This window comes from Oryzias latipes, chromosome 5 (genome assembly GCF_002234675.1).
Source record: "Oryzias latipes chromosome 5, ASM223467v1".
Taxonomy (NCBI): Eukaryota; Metazoa; Chordata; class Actinopteri; order Beloniformes; family Adrianichthyidae; genus Oryzias; species Oryzias latipes.
Genome location: NC_019863.2, coordinates 27,138,543 through 27,157,939, shown reverse-complemented (window position 1 = coordinate 27,157,939; position 19,397 = coordinate 27,138,543). Strand labels below are relative to the sequence as shown.

The 19,397-nt window shown below is 39.9% G+C and overlaps 2 protein-coding genes across 4 annotated transcripts; one reads left to right on the top strand and one right to left on the bottom strand.

The window, feature by feature from the left end:
- Positions 1-80: 80 nt before the first annotated feature.
- mmp19 (matrix metallopeptidase 19) lies at positions 81-6,006 on the top strand. Its single transcript, XM_004069244.4, has 9 exons — positions 81-1,017; positions 1,118-1,203; positions 1,328-1,458; positions 1,575-1,787; positions 1,875-2,120; positions 3,463-3,588; positions 3,792-3,956; positions 4,304-4,431; positions 5,434-6,006. The coding sequence occupies exons 1-9, from the start codon at positions 916-918 to the stop codon at positions 5,662-5,664; spliced, it is 1,428 nt and encodes a 475-aa protein (XP_004069292.1). The 5' UTR covers positions 81-915; the 3' UTR covers positions 5,665-6,006.
- Positions 6,007-6,292: 286 nt separating this feature from the next.
- On the bottom strand, positions 6,293-18,028 carry LOC101171824 (transmembrane protein 198). 3 transcript variants are annotated; one of them, XM_011475445.3, is made up of 5 exons: positions 17,510-18,028; positions 9,265-9,517; positions 8,541-9,116; positions 7,390-7,479; positions 6,293-7,174 (listed from the first exon to the last, which is right to left on the bottom strand). In XM_011475445.3, exons 2-5 carry the CDS (start codon positions 9,416-9,418, stop codon positions 7,122-7,124), a joined length of 873 nt encoding a protein of 290 aa, XP_011473747.1. In that variant the 5' UTR covers positions 9,419-9,517; positions 17,510-18,028; the 3' UTR covers positions 6,293-7,121. The 3 variants fall into 3 exon arrangements, with proteins under 3 accessions (XP_011473747.1, XP_011473748.1, XP_004069167.1); XM_011475446.3 differs by having other exon boundaries at positions 7,402-7,479; positions 17,510-18,027; XM_004069119.4 differs by having other exon boundaries at positions 7,331-7,479; positions 17,510-18,022.
- Positions 18,029-19,397: the final 1,369 nt, after the last annotated feature.

Genomic DNA, 19,397 nt, shown 5'->3' with positions numbered 1-19,397 from the left:
AGACCATTGGGAACGCTTTTCAAATAAACCAAAATACCATTGAAGTGGAAAATGTTAGTTTTTTTTTTTTTTCATGAAAAACTGCAGAGTTCCCAAAATGAATCAGTTGGTTTCTGATCATTGGGACCAGTTACACAGAAACAGCCCTTCAAATTAAAAGCACATTAGAAAATCATGACTGTTTCATGCAAACATTTACGTAAGTCAAACATGGACTTTGGAGTTTCACAAGTAGGAATATGTTGCTTTAGGCTGTTGTCTTTTGCTGTCACTGTTGAGTAAAGCGGCTGGAGAAAAAAAAAAGTGGTTTGACCTGCAGGTTTGGAACAAATAAGCACCGTGATTATAACCCTTTTCATTATGGATGTCATGTGTGTCTTTTCAGTCTGAGCCTTTTGTTCATGTAATGGGTTTTTCTTGGAGACTCTCAGAACTTCTTTTAACAGATCAGAGAGAAGATTCCGCCTCGATTAAAAGTTAATCATTGTTTTGTAAGGAACTCAGGAATGTGGAGACAGAAGGAGAGGCTCCTCCTCTGGTTTAGACCCATAATTAAAATCTGATTCCGAAGGAGATTTATCTATAGCAGGTAATAAGCAAACTGTCCAACAATTAAAGGTTAGACATGATTTGTATAGTTTTTATCTAGGAAATGGGGATTTTCCTGTGCGTGAAGGCCGGCGGGGCCCACATCCTCCATGAACAGCTGCGCAGCAGACGTCTCCCCGACAGGCTGTTGTAATTCTCATTCTTCGGAGGTGGATCATCGCAGCCGCAGGGCTGACTCATGCCCGCCTCACTCAAAACTGCTGCGGCGTCCAGAGAATAAAGACTCCAGTGTTGTCTCCAATGAATGCTGCTTCAGACTTCCCAGCCCCAGCTGTGGATATTTGGGTGTAGCTGAGCGTTTTGGTGATGGACTCTTCAGGGCTCCTGGTGCTGCTGCTGCTGCTGCCCTTCAGCCTCAGAGGAGCTCTGTGTGGGGTGGTGCAGTGGAAGGAGTTCGAGGAAGCAAAAGTAAGACTCCAGCTTGTTTTGTGAGGCAATACTCCTTTGACTTTTTCGGAGTTTCTGGCAAATATAAAGTAAAAAATGTCCTATTTACACGCATCTACAGGCATATTTGAGACAATATGGTTATCTGAACGACCCTGCCAATCCAGAAGACCCCTTTTACCTGGAGGAAGTCATTGAAGCTCTCAGGTTCTGGTTTTTCAAACGCTAAAGAAAAAGTCAAAAATAGAAGAACTTCTCACAAAAAACTGGGTTTTGTTTTTTAATTTGGAAGAGCTTCTTTCCAGATGTTTGATCCTCTTTGTCCTGTCAGAGTCTTCCAGAGGGTGAATGATTTGCCACCTAGTGGAGAGTTGGATGAAGCCACTCTAGCAGTGATGAGACAGCCCCGCTGTGGCATGGAGGACCCCTTCAACAAAAAACTCCACAAATTCAGAATCATGGGTAAGAAATTGTTGCCAGTCTGTCAACCTGGGAAGTATGAACGAAAACGCATGGGTTACAGTTTTACAAAATAAAAGAAACTTTTCCAAAAAAAAAAAATCCTGTTTTCCTTTCAGGTCGCTGGAGAAAAAAGAACTTGACCTATCGGATCTACAACTACACACCTGACATGAAACAGTCAGATGTGAGTGCCGCCATCCGTTCTGCCTTCAAATATTGGAGTGATGTGACGCCTCTGACTTTTAAAGAGGTTGACTATGGCAGAGCAGACATCAAGATCTCCTTCCATAAAAAAGATGGCCATTGCTCCGTCCCCTTTGATGGCCGAGGTGAGTCTGCAATCTGAGCACATTTCTTTTTTTCCTTTTCACTCACAGAAATCCTTTTTCTCTACTTGTTTGTGCGCTTGCCTGCAGGTCACGTGCTGGCTCACGCCGAGTCACCAGAGTCTGGTATTGTCCATTTTGACGAGGATGAGTTCTGGACGGAGCAATCATATTATGGTACCAATCTACGCATTGTAGCTGCCCATGAAATTGGCCACGCCCTCGGCCTGGGACACTCTCAGTTCAGAAGTGCCCTGATGGCTCCGGTATACGCCGGTTACCGTGCCAACTTTAGGCTGCATTCAGACGATGTACAAGGCATCCAGGCACTGTATGGTGAGTGGAACCCCCCCCCCCCCACACACACACACACACACACACACAGCATCACTTGTACCTGATAGATTTGACCTTTAGGTCAAACTGAACTGGAGGAGCAAATGGTATCAATCCTGTAGGATTAGAAGAAGGCCTTCCAGTATTCAAAGCAAACTTGGTTTCAAGTGAACCCTTTTTGAATATATAACAGTAGAAATAATGATAAGAAGAAGTTACACAGTTGTTGAGTTTTGCATCTATTCCTGTTTTTTTTTTAAAGAAAAAATGTACTTAGATCTGAAATGAAAAAAATACTAATTTAACTAGCCCTTGTGCTATATTGTGGGGTCCAGATGACCCCACCCTTACATGGATGTGTTCTCCCTACCATGACAAAGGTGGATAAAGGTGGAAAGATTTCATGTAATCCATGGACACCAGTGAAGATCACAGATCATTGAAGAAAAAAGGTTCAGAGCACTGTCTAGTGGGTCTAGATGACCCAACTCCCAATGTTAAAGTGCCTCCAAGGCACCTTAACGTTATCATTGATAATCAATCAAAAAATACAAAATCAATTTATATAATTTATAAAAAGTAACTTCTTTTATAATTTTCAGACAAAAAAATGCTTGAAGGGATTAATGTAGGAACATTTATCATTAAAAACTTAAACCTTGCTCAAAATGTGGTTTCTTTTGGAAATTTGATAGATAAACCAGGATCCAAATGAATAGGATAACATAATGAATCAAATTAAACTGGCAAATTCAAATTAAATCAAGTCAGTATTTTAACAGAGCTCATATATCTATTTATGTTAAGTGTTAAATCCATTATATTTTTGCTGAATCTGACATTATTTAAGTTGCTTTGCCAAAATTTTAGATAATGAGGGATTCCATTTTTTTCCAGGTCACACTATATTATTGTTCTACATTAATTTTAGCCATACACTGCAAAAATTCAATTTTAAGAAAGTAAAAAAGACCCTTGTTTCAAGAAAAATGGTCTTATTTTCTCATTAAGAACGTTTTTCACTCGCAAAATCATCTTAGTTTTAGTAAACATGTCTTGGTGACTAGAATTTTTTCTTTCTTAAAATAAGATTTCTTGGTAGAACCCTATTTATTACCCTATTGGCAAATTTTCTTACTTTTCTATCTGCCTATTTACTGAAAATCTGCCAATGGGGTAAGAATTTTGACTTATTTCTAAGGGGGTTTGGTTTAATGTGGAAAAGCTTACAATGTTGTCTATTAAACAAGAAAATAAACACCTGTCTGACACATAAACATGACATTTGAAGGAGAAAAAAAATAATCATTGCCTAAAATGGATTGTTTCTTCTGCACTGAAGGCAAACGCCTCAGCAGCACTCTGGCCAGTCCAGCATCTGCTGGCAGCCTGTTTCCCACAGAAAGCAGCTACGAAACAGGGAGCGTCCCAGATCCCTGCACGGCCCGGCTCGATGCTATCATCCTAGGTAAGTCAGATTATGAGTGAAAACCTGCTCGCCATGTGGGGAAGACCAAATACTATAATTGATTTGATTGATTGTAAAAAGAAACAAACTATAAAATCATCAATACAAAAACTGCAACAAATTCCAAATAGATTTGTATTTGAATTCAGTTATTTTCAATAAAACAATTTTAAATTTTGTTACATTTCCATTTTTTGTTTCAGGTCCCTGGCAGAAAACCTTTGCTTTCAGTGGCGATTATGTCTGGACCATCTCTGACCTGGGCTATAACACTCCAATGAAAATCAGCAGACTGTGGAGTGAACTCCCTGGAAACCTAAATGCAGCCGTCCACTCTCCAAGAACCAACAAGACATACTTCTTTAAAGGTAGAGTAACCTTGTTTTTGGGAAAGAAAAAACATCTCCACACTGAAAAGAGATTTACAACTTTAAACATGTAGGATACAAGATGTATTTTAATTGTAATATGTAAAAGAATCTGTCAATGGAACTAGCAAAATTAGGCCTGATAAGATTTCTTAAAATAAGTATAAAAAAAAAGTTAAATCTTGAAAGTAGCTATAAACAATCAAATTTTGATATGTTGCTCTGGTAATTGGAAGTATTAAAGAACAAGACATTATTGCTAAAAGGAAACATTTACGTCTTTAAAGTTAGCATATTTATACATTTTACCCCAAATAATAAAAGTTTGAACTTGTCTGTGGTCACAGGCAGTAAAGTGTGGAGGTACACGAGGTTCATGCTTGACTACGGCTACCCTAAAGACGTGACGCAGATTCCCCCTAACATCGATGCAGCCCTCTACCTGAATTTGAACAAGAAGTTGATCTTTATTAAGGTAAATGCACATGAATAGAGCAAATACACATTAAGTTTATTGTGCACACTCACCAGCGACCTTATTAGCTACACCTTGCTAGTTCTGGGTTGGACCCCCCCTTTTGCCTTCAGAACCGCCTTAATCCTTGGTGGCTTAGATTCAACAAGGTACTGGAAACATTCCTCAGAGAGTTTGGTTCATGCTGACATGACGGCATCACACATCTGCACATCCAGGATGCCAATCTCCCGTCTCCCGCATCCCAAAGGTTCTTTATTGGGTTGAGATCTGGTGACTGTGGAGGCCATTTGAGTCCAGTGAACTCATTGTCATGTTCAAGAAACCAGTCTGAGATGATTCCAGCTTTATGACGTGGTGCCTTATCCTGCTGGAAGTAGCCATCAGAAGATGGTTACACTGTGGTCATAAAGGGATGGACATGGTCAGTTACATTACTCAGGTAGACTGGGGCTTTGTAACCATCCTTGATTGGTACTAAGGGGCCAAAAGTGCACCACAAAATACCCCACCCCACCCCACCACCACCACCACCAGCAGCCTGAACCATTGATACAAGGCAGGATGGATCTATGCTTTCATGTTGTTGATGCCAAATTCTTACCCTACCATCCGTATGTGGCAGCTCCCGGTCGTCTTCATGGTAACCACAATCTTTTTCCAATATTCTGTTGTCCCGTTTTGGTGGGTCTGTGTAAATTGTAGCCTCAGTTTCTTTGCTTGCTCTTCTGCAGACCTCGGTTGTCACCAATGGGTCTTTGAGTTCCTGTTATCTTCCTATCAACTGTCACTTCAATCACCTTTCTTCCCCATTCTGATGTTCCGTTTGAAGTGCAGCAGAGTGTCTTGACCATGTCTACATGCCTAAATGCATGGAGTTGCTGCCATGTGATTGGCTTATTAGAAATTTACGTTAATGAGCAGTTGGACAGGTGTGCCTAATGACGTGGCCAGTGAATGTAGATGTAATCACGGTTTGTATTAAAATCTCTGTCTGTGCAGGGATCAGAGTACTGGCAGTTTGATGAGCTGAAGCACATCAACATGGGCCTCTACCCCAAATCGCTCAGCCTGATCTTCAGAGGAGTGCCGTCCTCTCCTGACGCAGCCTTCACGTGGACCAACGGCAAGATCTACTTCTTTAAGGACGATGAGTACTGGAGGGTGAACGAGCTGCTGAAAGTGGACAGAGGATACCCACTGAGCAAGAAGGAGCGCTGGATGCGATGTTAGTGTTCAACCTTCAGGGGGCGGTAGATGTCCGGATGCAGAGGACATTGGAAAACAAACCTCAGCAGCAGTGATTGTGAACAATCGCTCTTGGCAGATAATTACCTTTTATGTATGCATCTTTTTTGAAATATTCAGAGGGCAACATTTTTGAACATATGAGTTGAATTATGTGTTGCAAACATTCGCAAAGTTGTAATATGATGATGGAAATGTAAACTTTATGTTCAGTTTTGTTTGACCTGCTTCCTGAGATCAAAGCTGCGCAATAAGAATGACTCAAATCTATGGTAGATCATGTTAAATTAATTAGAATAAAAGACTATTTTGTAGAAACGACACAAAGTTGACAATAACTCTGCTGTCTCTGCCAACAGAGAAGAGTCTCACATTCAGAGGAAGGAGAGGAAAGTATTCAATGATCTGAATAATAAAGGACAGTCTGTCCTGCAGTATGCAGTTTTGAGAAGGAAAAAAAAAAAAAGGAAGCACCATGGCAACACCAACCAATAGGAAGTTGGAGTAGAAAGGCAAATCCTCCCTGTGACCTCTTTATGAAAATTCTAGTGAGTTCTGCTGCCAGTGTTGCTAAGAGCCAGAGAGGACAAAGAGTAAAGGTCTAAACAACGCGTACACACACAAAAACAAACTTTTTTTTCATATCAAACATGTATTCATGACATTTCTATCAACAGGTATTTACATGTCCATGTAACAAGAGGTCTGTCCCCATGATATTCCAACAACTGCAAATTATTTAAAAAAAAAACTAAAAATGAACAACAATCATACTTTTTCAATCACTACCAGGTACTTAGTCATTATTTAAATTATGCACTTTAAAAAACAGACTTCACAAGCAAACAACAAATTTGATTGCATTTTGAGAGAAGCTACTTAAAAAAACAACAACATTAGGATGGTCTGGGATCCTGCTGTCGTAACTCCCCGCTGAAGACTTCAGGACAGGGTTTTGGACCCACTTTAAAACTTCACTTTCCCATCCCACTAACCCAAAAGAGTAAAAATGCACTAAATGAAATTCACCTTTTCAAGGTCAAATGTTCTTAAACCCTACAAGCACACAGCGAGTAAGGCAGCTGATATAAGTACAGTACAGGTAACGCCGAACATCACAGCAGAAACTGCGGTTTCGGAGGCTCAAATGTGCCGTTATGTTTTTCAGTCCTTACGTCTCTGTTCACCAGCGTTTCTTTGAGAAACTCTGGCTGTAGTGGTTTGAGTATGACTGAACTGGAGTTCTCCTGAATGAGGAACCTTTTGTTTCACGAAACACCCGGACTATTTTCTTGGCTCTACTCTACGTTAGGACGACGAGTTCAACGTCTTGTCGGCGTGGTACTCAGACCCTGACGACTGGGGTTGTGGTTGTGAGGGGAGCTGTGGAGCCGGTGTCAAAGTCCAAGTCGATCACAGTTTGGTTTGTGGTACCGAGGCTGCTAAGGGAAGTGCCTGTGTCCATCTGTTTGTCTCGCAAGCTTTGCAGGTAGCTCTGGGAAGAAGAAGAAAGACAGGGGGAGGTAAACGAGGTGCAGTGATGATGTCCAGCTGAGAATCCTCTACAACAAATATAGATTGTTTTTTTCTTCCTAACTACAGAAAATTGGTAAAAGTCGCTACGGCACATGTCAAGTTGGGTGCCACTGACCGGTGCCAGTAGGTCCCCAGCGTAACGTTTGACTGGAGTGGCTTTACGACGATACGTGCCTTCCTGCCCACCTGCCTGCTGTCGCTTCTTAGTGTCCTTCTCCCGAATCCGCATCAGCTGGACTCTCTTCTGCCTTCGACTGATGACAACTGGGAGAAGAGAGGGACAGGAGCTGTTAACCACTAAAAAAACAGGATCAAATACATTTGAAATAACAACAAAGAGGTCAGTGGTCAAAATCCTTTTACATTTCTAGTGGTAGGCGATTTAAGCTTTTGTTTTCAGTGACAATTAAAATGTTGAAAATGCAAGTTCTCAGCTTTGATCAATAAAAGTAGAACCAGAAAAACCAAAGACAGTGCCGTTATCTCCCAAAATAGGATGCTGACTTAATTTACGCCTCTTTGGCCGTAAACAGCCAAAAAAAAAAAGGACTTTAACGCTAAGTGTGCAAACTATGAGATGTCTACTTTATTATTCTCATCAAAGTTTGTTTATTGAAGAAAGGTCATTGAAGTGTACAATAATCTTAAGAAAATTTTGTGTTTGGTATTTTTAACATGTTCCTGTGGCATTTTTCTGATGATGTAGGACATATTATGAAAATTAAGCTTAAAATTACATTTCTTTTTATTCAAATCATTGTGAATCAGGAGCAGACAAAAAATGCTCCTGGAACAAAGTTCATTTGTGACGTATCAAATACACTGGATAGGCAGGCCACAAGCTTCCTGCTCTGCTCCATTCTGATGCATCCACTTGTAGACGTATAGATCCATGTCCGTTTTTGTTTTCCTCATCCAGGCTGGCATTTGGCCCAAAACCGTACGGCTGGATAGATTTTGAAATAGCTGAAAATACTTAGAAACACAGTTTTATTCTTAATTTTCTTTATAAATGTGCTCAATCATTAGAAAAACGCCACAAGAACATTTAAAAACACGATTTTCATTGGAGTGGGTCTTTAAAGAAGCTTAAACATGTTTACATTAAGCGCCATGGATTCCACTTAAGGGAGATACTGTTGATGCTATTTTGAGACTTTTTTAAGGCTTTTAGTTAAAAGTTTGTCTATCTTTCTGTTTTTGTTCACATTTTCCATCATTTTTGTGTTCAAATCATCTTAACTGCTTTAGCTCCAGTGGAAGAATCCACTTCATCACCCTAGAAAATCCCAGTTTATATTTCTGGTAACGGTTTTTAACCTTACCTTCGGTGTGTGAGAAACCGTCCTCCGTCAGTTTCCACTGGACCAGGACCCCTATGAGGCTGAGAGCAGGCCAGATGCCCAGAATGACCCAGCTGTACCAGCACAGTGCTGGGCCCGGAGTGAGGCGCAGGCAGTCATACACGTGAGTGGCCAAAGCCAGCATCTCCACAAAGTAATCGACACACACCGTCATGATGGCTGCACCGAACACAGCGGTGGAGATCATGGTGAAGACCTTCTGCCACTGCAGGGTGAGCACGGCGAACAGCATGCCTGCTCCCAGCATAGCACCCAGGGGCACCCAGACTGTGGTCGGTGTGTAGAACTGTTGAGTGACCAGCAGAGCAGCAAGAGCAAGGAGGAGTCCCAGAAGCAAGCCCGTCATGAAGAGGCCAACGCTTCGCACCAGCATGGTGACCAGACCGCACAGGAGACCGATGCCCAGGCCGATGCCCGCGCTGACTTCCACGCTCAGCTGAGTGTCCAGAATGTGCTCCTTGTGGCAGAGCAGAAAGATGATGACGGAGCCGAACATCAGACCAGACAGGAACATGACGGCCTTGAAACATCGGTAACCTGCAGAGGAAACACCAGGAAAATTCACATGAATTGGTAATTAGGGGGGCCGGAGTTGCTCTAAATGACCACAAAAGTGTAGGACAGGTGTGTATGTAATGTGTTCATATGACAAGTCCCTTCAGTATGTTCCAGCAGAGGTCCTCACCAAAGAAGCAGTAGATTATGCCGAAAAGGCAGCACATGGAGCAGATGACGGCAGGGACAACGTCATATTTTCTGGCTGTTTCCAAACTGCAGGTGTTGACCTCAGTCACGCCGGCCCCCTCCATTTCGAAGCTCATCTCAGTGGGATCAGCCATTCTGGTTGGACGTTGAAGGCTCCAGGACCGGCTGAAGTTCAAAGTGAGGTTGGAACTTCAGCACCCTTTATCTCAAGTCCATCTGTGCCGAGTCAGAAACTGTGAGGGAAAGAAAACTCTGAACAACAGTCCACACAGCCAAGGCCCACAAGCAGTTGACTCTGTATGTATACGACTATGTAAATCCTGCTGGATTTCCATCTTTTTCTTTTTTTGCTTGAATGAAACTACCTGATCTTCAATTTAGCTTTTTTTTTTTAAATCCTTTTGTTGAGTTGAATCATTTCCTAAAATGTTTTTATTAAAAAGTTTTAAAATGTGACCAACATTTTTTAAGTTAAGTTTACCATTCTTTGGAAATGTGAGAGAACCTTAAAGCTGTCAAGTCAACGAGGATTACAACAACACTATACAACAAACACATTACAGCTAAAGCTTTGACCCAAGTCTAGACTTGTGTTCTTCTTTCTTCCTTTACTTGGTTTGTTGGCTTTCTGCACGTTCATATATGATATTTAAGATGGCAGGGCCTGCAGGGAGCCGCAGAGGGCTGTAGCACTGAACACATATGGGTGGTATGCTGGTTGTGAGGCTGCAGGCAGGCCTCTTGTATGAGCTCACCACAGCAGAGATCAGATTACAACTTATTCACGTTGTCTGCTCGGAGACAAACAGCAGGAACATGCAGTCCTGTTTTTTGTGTGCTAAACAACTTGTTCCTCTTTCTGCCTGCACCACTCCTTTTACCAGTTTCCACAAATCATCTCTATATGCTGAAATGTGACCCATTTTCTTTTGATTATTTCTCAACTGTAGTCATTTGGATTTTCTGTCTGTGGAATAAATGAGAGCATAGGAAAGTTCTCTTTTCTTCTCAGTATGTTAAAGTTCTTTAGCACAAATTCTCTTACAGACAAGACAGAGACTGTCATAAATCTGTCATTTAAAAGCATTAACAGCAATGTGAAGTTTATAGAATAACTTATTTTATATCATATTGAGCAAAAAGTCCTCTCATTACCAAAAAACACTTTAAATTGTGTGTGACAACGTGGGATGAGGTAAAACTGCGCATGTTTTGGGCAGTTTTGTTGCTGTTAAGCAAAATGACAGCAATTAAAACAGCTGGTGGGTGTGTGGGTGTCCTTCCAACTGTGGAAATTCTGAGCGCACTCTAAATCTCTAGCAGATGTGAATGTAACTGCTATAGTGGAAGCACAGAATCATCGATACTCCCAAAAAACAAAAGAACAGCTTCATGTGGTGATCAACAAGAGTTTCACAGATTTTACCAAGTGGTCAGAAGAGGATTTTAGTGGAGTTGAAGACAAAAATGACCTGCACATGGTGCTGTTTTAAAGTGGAGTGGAATTTAACGGGATTAAAAACAGAAAAACATGATTTTGTGTTTTCTAAATTTGTATTTGATCTTATTGCAATTGTTCATTCAGCAGCAAGTTGAAAGACTTTGCTTATATGTTTGTGTAGTAAGTATTTACAGATTTAGAGACCCACTCCAATCATTTTTTGAGATCTTTTAAAAGCACTCCTGGTGCTCTTTTAATTCTGATTATGTTGTTTTTAGCCAAAATCCAAAAGTTTGTGCTTTTTAGGACATAGTTTCTGAAGATCAGCAGTAGTTCCTTGGAAATTCAATTTCGAGTTGTCGGCGGGACCATTGGCACAGAGCAATACCGTCCCCCTTCCCGTTACCTTTAACTGAGTGCTTTCTGTTTACACTCTTTCCTGCTAGCTTACAGCCCCTCACAAGCCCAACCTAACATTAACAGTGCAAAAAAAATGGCGAGCAATATCGGAGCTATCCAGACGTACAGTTTTCCTCCAGATGTCAGCTTAGACGAGGAAAACAAAGACGTACATGGATCTAGTCAAATAGATGCATCAGAATGGAGCGGAGCAGAGAGACCGTGGCCCGACTACTGTAGTTTCTACATCACAGATAAGCTTTTTCAAATGTTATTTTTTTCCGTCCGCTCCAAATTCACAATGCTTTGCATAACGAAATACTCAGAGATGCAATTCTAGGCTTTATTTTCTTATATGTGTCCTCCCTCATCAGAAAGCTGCCACAAGAACATGTTAAAAACACCATTTTGATCAGAGTGAGTCTTTAATCTTTTATCTGCCTCAGGATACTGAATCTTCATCACCAAACTTTCTGCTTCAAACTATAAAGTGTCAAAAAGATCGGGTTCTGTTTTTACACCAGACTTTTTCTGTATGTGCAGAATATGTGCTGATCTGCAACAGGAGGTGACGGTCTTTCTAAATTAAGTTGATGCTGTTCCTGCTTTAACTGAATGTCTGATCTGTCGTCTGTTATCCCGCTGCAAGATGAAAAGTGGAAAGGTAGAAATCAGGCTTGTGTACCGTAAGTTTATATTTATGTACATATATTATCCCAACTCAGTGTGGGACAAAGAGGATGAGAACACTACTTACTGCTAATGTGTGTGAACATTTTTACTGATGGATTCACATGAATTTAAAATATCTTTATTTGGACTAATCAGCAGAAATGTCCACAGAAAAGTATTACATCTCCACCTTCTAATACCAGGTTTTTCCACAGATGATGAACACTAGCACAAAAAAGGTAAAAAAAAAACTTCTGATTATTCAAACCGATAAATAGGTAAGACTGTTAATTTATTTCATTAAGATAAACTGTGAAAATGAGTTGTCATAACAGAAATTCTCAGATTAATTCAGTTACTGTTGGGTATGAGATCTCAATTTTTAAAAATGTCAAAAACTCAATTTTATTTGTATAGCCCAATTTCACAACAACAGTCGTCTGAATGGGCTGGATCAAAAACGATCAATAATGTGAACAAATATTTCTTTAGTTGTTTCAACGAGTGTCGTCAGGCAGCCTATAACACTCCAGATGGGTTGCCTAACGGTGAGGTGGTAATCTTCACCTGACGATCACAAGATGCTGGTTCAAAACCCATCTGAACCCTTTTCATGTGAAACCTTGTTCTTACAGGTTTCCTTTGACTATTCTCACATCCCATAACTGTATAAAACAAAAAGAAACATAAATCTCTCTCTGAGCGACTTTGTGTCATGGACCAGTGACCCGTCCAGGGTGATCCCTGCCTTCAGCCTGATGCCAGTTGGAACCGGCTCCAGGAAATCCATGTGACTTAGAAGGTATGTGAACGACCTGAAACGATGATTTTACCTCAGTTAATACGGAGAACTACAGCAGGTCGTCTTTGTTTCATCAGCCCCTAAGGGGACATACATTTTAAAAAAAAGTGAGTTAGCCTAAAGTCCCAGGGTCAGACTTGGTTCCACACTGGCCCTGCTTCACTCTCATGCAACCTCCGTGTTTCTGCTTCTCTTCATCACAATGGTGCCCAATGTCTGGCAAGCTTGAAAGTTAATACTGCAGCAGGAGAATAGAGCCATTATGGGGCAAAACAAAAGCGCTGAGGCCTGTGCTGTGACCTCTAGCGGTGCTCAGAGGAAACCATGCCGACAGAGCGGAGTGCATAAAGATGGCTGAGCACTGGAGAAACGGCCGCATTGACAGCCGTTTGCTTCAAGATGGGAGGCAAGTCTTTGCTCTTAGTCAGTGGGTGAATGACAGGGATGTGAAAGGGGTGGGGGGGTCCTGAGTTAAAGCTACTCTGTCTTGACTAAACCGCCAGGACCTCCACGAAACCTAAGGATGCTGAATTTTCTGCATACGACGGTTGAAGAGAAACTAGTCCAAGTTAACTGAACTGAAGCGTTGTATGCAGGCAGAGTGTAAACTCTCATAGCGGGATGAATCATCATCTCTGAAAGACCTCCGCTTCAGCTTACTTGAGATCTTGACATAAAAGTTAAGCACATTTATAAAGAATATTAAGCTCAAAATTGCCTTAGTGAGCATTCCTTCATTCAAATTGTTGTAAATCAGGAGCATATGAAAAAAAATGCTGCTTGGTGACAGACAAACTTTTGCTATTGCTGCTCTGCAGAAACTATGTTCTAAAAAAAAGCCACAAGTTTTTTTGAGTTTGGCTAAAAACAACAATTATAATGAAACGCTTTCCCGATAATATAAAAGATGATTGGAGTGGGTCTTTGACCTTTTGCTTCCATGTTTCTAATCTTTTTGATGCCCTCATCCAAATGTCAAACTAAAGAAAACAAGCTTTCTCCGTGAAGTTTCCCATTGCTTTGAAGGTTAAAACTTTACATCCATTTAATTAAAATATTCACATTTTTACATTTGTGTATGCTAAACCTCCAGTTTGCCTGCAAACCAGTTACAAATGATCAAGCCGGTCTGTGGTGAACTGTGGGGGGTTGAGTGGTGCTCAGATGCTGAGGAACCGGCATGGCTGATTACAAGCTCTCCAAATACTCAACTTGGGTGTGTTTAATCAGGAGGCGAGTGCATGGGACCACAGCTGAGGATCCTGTGAGCGATCTGCTGACTTGACAGCCAGGACCAGCTGAGAAGCCAAAAACCTGCCTTGTTTTGAGTTTATCTGTCTGACGAGTTTGCCATAAAGAATCTACCAAGAATGTGAGATGGACTGTGTGGTCCAAACACTTGTGGTTGTAAATCAGGTCCCTTAAATTGAATCCAGAACTAGCTGAGCATTCGACATGTGTTCAAACTGCCCCAGTGGGATAAACATGCTATCTTCTGAGGTAAACTAAACATGTGTACAGCCATAAACTTATCACAAAGGCATTTGAGTTCATTCTAATCCATATTGGACATCGAATGTCCCCTCATTGAGCTTCCTGCCCTTCATAGCAGGAAGCTCGGGACCAGATGAGGAAGTGGAACATCGCATTTCAGCAGGAACTGACCCTCGTCTTTGTGACAGAGCAGAGACTGAACTCGAGACTTTAGATCCAATGACAAAACTCTGGAAACAGCTTTGCAAATCTGTTTGGCTAGTCGGCTAATCTACAACATTGTAGCACATGTTTATGTAACCCAGGGGGGATTTTCAGCAAAGGGGAAACCTCCAAGTGTTTTGAAGCAAGTTGCATAATGACAGTCGTTTTCAAACATTTATGAAAGTTGAATGTTCAAAGATTTAGTCTTTCGTATGATCTGTCATTGAAGACCCATGTAATCTACAAAAAAACTACAAAAAGCTGTGTTCTAAAGATCTTTAGCCTCTGATCTCTAAGAACTACTTGTTTTCCTTTTTCTGTTTATTCAGGTCTCCAATCACAAAAAAAACATCCACATAAGAAAGCAAAAGCAGATAAAACTTTCTTCTTTATCACATTATATAAAATATTACAGTTGCTGGGAGCTTTATTAAAATCATCTACAAATACTTCACAGCTAAAGTCTCAAACATGTTCCTACCATAACACATATGTAACTTTAGAGGTAAACTGTAACATTAATAAGTTAGTAAATCCAAAAATAAAACTACTATCAACTAGTTTTACTTCAAACACTTTCAAGGCTTCTCAAAAGATTTGTCTCAAAAACTGGACGTCTCTGTTCAACATTTTGGATCTCTTTACAAAAATAAACAAGAAAAAACAAGAAAATCATGCAAACTGTTGTGTTTGGTAACAAAAAGCTGGTGTGTGCACTAACAATCTGTGTGTGGAACAGTAATAACTGCATTTACTCCTAATTAAATCACCAACAAGTACTTTTTACTTCAGAGAGCTGCTTAGAGAACTCGAATGAAGAAAACTCAGATATACAAAGCCAGACCTTCATGATTGGAGTCACATGTTGATGAACCACACATTACCTCACGCTCACTAAAAGAGAGAGAACTGGGAGACGTGTACATCCTGCACTTAAAAAAGTCGGTTGTTGATCAAGACTTGTGGTGATAAAAGACTCTTGAAAAGTGGTGTGAGTGTCAGACAGAGGCCCACTTCAAGAAAAACAGTGTTTTTTGGTGTTTTAACATGTTCTAACAGCTTTTTCTTACGATGGAAGACGTATATAAAGAAAATTAAGATTAAAACTGTTTGAGTGTTTCTTTATTGAAATTGCAGTGAATCAGTAGCAGACAAAAAAATGCTGTTGGACAAAGGTTGTAGTTAAGTACAAACTAGAATGGGCTCCACTCTATTTCAATGTATCCACTTTCATAGGAATAGATCAAATAACGTCTCCATTTCCCTCATCTGGCTCAAAACTGTCAAAACATTGCTAATGTTAGATTGGGGTTGTGAAGGGCTGTAAAGAGCTGAAAAGAGTGTAAGGGATGATGGAAAGGTTTAAACGGTCCCACCCACATCTCAGAGGCAAATTTCTCATGAACTCCTGCCGCTCTGTAGATACTACGTCCTAGAAAACGACTGTTTTTTGGTTTTACCTAAAAGCAGCATAATCGTAATTAGAAGACCACCAGGAAAACTTATAATAGATCAAAAATTGATTGTAATCGAAATTTAAGCTCATTATATTTGAAAATAAACATTTTTAAAAAACAACACTTTGTAAAGATTTGACGTTATTTTCCTACCTGTTAGTATAATCATCATAAATAATTCTAAAATTCCTAATGTGGACATACTGCATAATAAATGATAATTTGGAGATTTTTTTCCTTAAAAAATATTTATATTTTAAATATTATTATTATTATATTATAAAAAAAGGCATCTGCTTCTGCAGGCCATTCAATGGAAAAAAAACAGATAAATTATAAAATTGATCAAATGTGTAACAAACATCTACAGTATCTTACAAAGTCGGGTAGAGAGTTGTGCTTTGGACCTACATTTAAAGCAGCCATTTAACCATCTGTGTAAAAATTCCTCTTGGCAGTTATTGTACCCCATCACTCTCACAAACCTAAAATCTCATTCATTATTCCTTTTTTGATACCAACTTGAACCCTTTTAATTGATGTTTAAGGCACTAAAAGTAGTACGTGGTTGGTGTGTAATTACCAGCATCGCTTTCATTGTGGTTACCATGACAATAGTTGTTTTACATATGTATATATATGTATTTTAGCTCTCACTGAAGGATCCATTTAAACAGAAGGAGAAGCAACAATCAGCATTTGTGTTGAGTTATCTGATTGAATCAAATCAGGACAGAAGTGAAAGAAAATAAATAAATAGACAGGAGACATCACTCACAGATAAGAGCATTTCCAAGGCCTAATATAATTATCTATGGTGATAGCTAAACTTCTACATTTACAAAAAAAAGTGGAAAACTGGAAGAAAAAAAAACATTACTGACATTACATTATTTCCTTTCCTTTCCTGACCCAAACTGCAAATTAAAATATGTATGTATGAAAGAGTTGCTTTCACAACTGACAGACTGTTAATCTCCATGTCAAAAGATAAAGTGAAAACAACACAAGAGCTCCAACTTCCATCCTTCCTTTCCTGCCTTTTCCATTCCCCTCCAAGTGAGGAAGGGCTTCCTCTCCGTCTTTATAAGCAGCAAAACCATCTGGTGCAGCCTAATAGAGTAGGTCATTTAGATGGGGGTTGCTCCACATTTAGTGGCAACAACTAAAAATTGCAAAGACTGGAGCTGTAGGCTGTCATCATGCTACCCAGGAGGAGACACTCCCAGCTATGATCACAAAGTAGAACCACAGGGAAGGGCTCTGAGAAAAAGGCTCCATGAGGAGAACAGAAGGACTTGCATTTGCTCATTTGAATAGAGTAGACTGAAAAACGTAAACACATTTGCTAGATCTTTTATTTGGGTTTTATAACTTGAAAAACTGGGTTAGAATTGCATGGATTATGATCTTGGTTTTGATTACAATTTGTATACAAACATTAAACTGTTGACATATTAGAAGTTTTTTTCACTGCTCATGAATTTTATCATATGATTATGTTATTGTCCTCAAAGTCTGACGGCTAAAGATTTGCTCCAAACATGTTGATATTTTCGAGTTTGGCTCAGATTTGTTCGGATTTGGGATGGGATTACTGCTCTAAAGTCTAAACTCAATCCTTGCAAATCAATGATTCGCTTTGTGTTTCCAAACCTTCTTAAGAGTCACTGAAAACAAATTCATGGCGTTTTAAAAGTATTGATTTCGACGAAATTTAAACACGAATGTACATGCGTGATAGTTTTGAACTTACCGATGTTTGCGTGAATGGCAGCTGCAACTTCTTGACAATCGAATCGGCCCTGTCACGCAGGACAAATAGACCACCATTCAAAAACACAAAAGCCGCGGAGGAGTACAGAAGGGGGGGGGCGCTGTCTATCTCTGTTTAGCCCAAGACTTCTGAAAAATGTCCAAAGCTACAGCCAACGTGGTTTTGTTCCTGCCCCCTCTTGATGGAAATCGTTTCAAACTGGCTCGGAAGGGCAGATGTGAGGAGAGTTGACCAGTTTCTGTCCGCCGCCGCGAGCGCTTCACTCTCCCTGGGAACTTTAAATTAACCTTTCACGCTCCCCCACCACCGACGGTGCAAACAAGCCAGCCGTTGGCGACAAGCATAACGCAGATCCGCTTTCTTCTCCCACTACAGCAAACTGCAAGTTAGAAAAAACAGAACAGAAAAAGTTTCCTTCTCTCCCCCGCCCCGGTGAGAACCCTCCCTTCCCGGCTATCTCCATCTATCGTCTGCAACGGAGCGGTTGGAAGCCTGGAGGAGGGGAGTGGAAGAAGCGCCGCGCGCGCATCATGCTAGCTTTAGCTGTACCATAAACTATAGCAAACAGGTCAGCTAAACAACTTTTTTAAATTAGTCTCGAACAATGCGGGAAAGCAGCCTCATAAGAGTGGCGTAACTTTTAAGAGAAAATATTAACAAAAACAGTTACTCGAAGGAAAACTCAAGCAAGAGTAAAAATGTGATTTTGGTGGATTTAATTTGACAATAAAGGTTTATTGTTTTGATTTTTGAAATGAACAAAACTTTATTAACATTTGCAGAGTGGACAATGCACCCGTGACGGAATTGAAAAGTAAAAAAATATTGATATCTTTGTTTATGTGTTTCTTTATTTAACAATACATTACAAGTTGTACAATCTTGAAACAACAAAGGTACATGATGCACAACTCATACAGTGTAGTAGATAATAAAACATCAATAAAAGGAAAAAAAGTTAAGAAAATATTTTCCAAATTCTCATAATTTCATGTATTTCTTTGATGTCTTGTCATTTATGATCAAATTCAGGTTTGAAGTTAATACTGTTAAGTTTAGATTTTCAAATAATTTCACTTCTTATAAACTTTATAATGGGGAAAAAATACGGATTCCTAATGAAAAACCATTAAGTTGGGGTAACACTTTAAGAATATATTTTTGTGGATAAACATTTTCCTGAGAATCATCACTGAATATCACACTGACCATCAGGTCTTTTTACAATACATTAAAAAATGCACTGAAAGTTTTCTAAAAAATCCTAAATGTCGTGCCATAAGTTTATAAGCAGGTAATGGGTTCCCTAGAACTGATATTTACAGAAACGCCTAAAGGTCATATTTAGAGAATATTGAATAAATGAGTGAAAACAACTAACAAACATGGAGAGTTTGACAAAGAAACACTATGGTTTAGTCATGGAATCCAAGGACAGCAGCTTGTACAGAATAACAGGGGATTTTGAATCAAAAACAGACTCAGTCCTCTCCAGGTAAGAGCCTCATTCATGGTTAATTCTGCCACAAGAAAATGACCAAATACACATTTCCAACCTCTGCCAATTATCTTGGGGGAAAAAGAACAAGATGGTGAGCTTGAAATCGCCGAGGCCACTGCAGTCTTTATTTGAAAATGTTTCAACATGAACAATATTTAAAAAACTAAACTAAACTACAACATTTGGGTAGTTCAAACCTGTCTGATAGTGGAAGCACTAATAAACCATACATTTCAATTTATTGACTTTCTGTGTTGATTAGTTGTGATAAATGCAAGCAAATAGTAAAGATTTCAGGTAGAAGTTCCCAAATTCTTGCTGGTTATTGTCAGTGTAAGCGCCACAGAAGGCTGTGTAATTTAAGAG

What these genes read in the sequence shown, in the direction of transcription:
- mmp19 (XM_004069244.4), top strand. Translation starts at nt 916, where the DNA reads ATGGACTCTTCAGGGCTCCTGGTGCTGCTGCTGCTGCTGCCCTTCAGC. An exon ending in AGGAGTTCGAGGAAGCAAAA is followed by an intron (nt 1,018 to 1,117) that starts GTAAGACTCCAG and finishes ACGCATCTACAG; the next exon opens with GCATATTTGAGACAATATGG. An exon ending in CAAGACATACTTCTTTAAAG is followed by an intron (nt 3,957 to 4,303) that starts GTAGAGTAACCT and finishes CTGTGGTCACAG; the next exon opens with GCAGTAAAGTGTGGAGGTAC.
- LOC101171824 (XM_004069119.4), bottom strand. Translation starts at nt 9,418, where the DNA reads ATGGCTGATCCCACTGAGATGAGCTTCGAAATGGAGGGGGCCGGCGTG. An exon ending in CATAATCTACTGCTTCTTTG is followed by an intron (nt 9,117 to 9,264) that starts GTGAGGACCTCT and finishes TTTCCTCTGCAG; the next exon opens with GTTACCGATGTTTCAAGGCC. An exon ending in CGGTTTCTCACACACCGAAG is followed by an intron (nt 7,480 to 8,540) that starts GTAAGGTTAAAA and finishes CTCTTCTCCCAG; the next exon opens with TTGTCATCAGTCGAAGGCAG.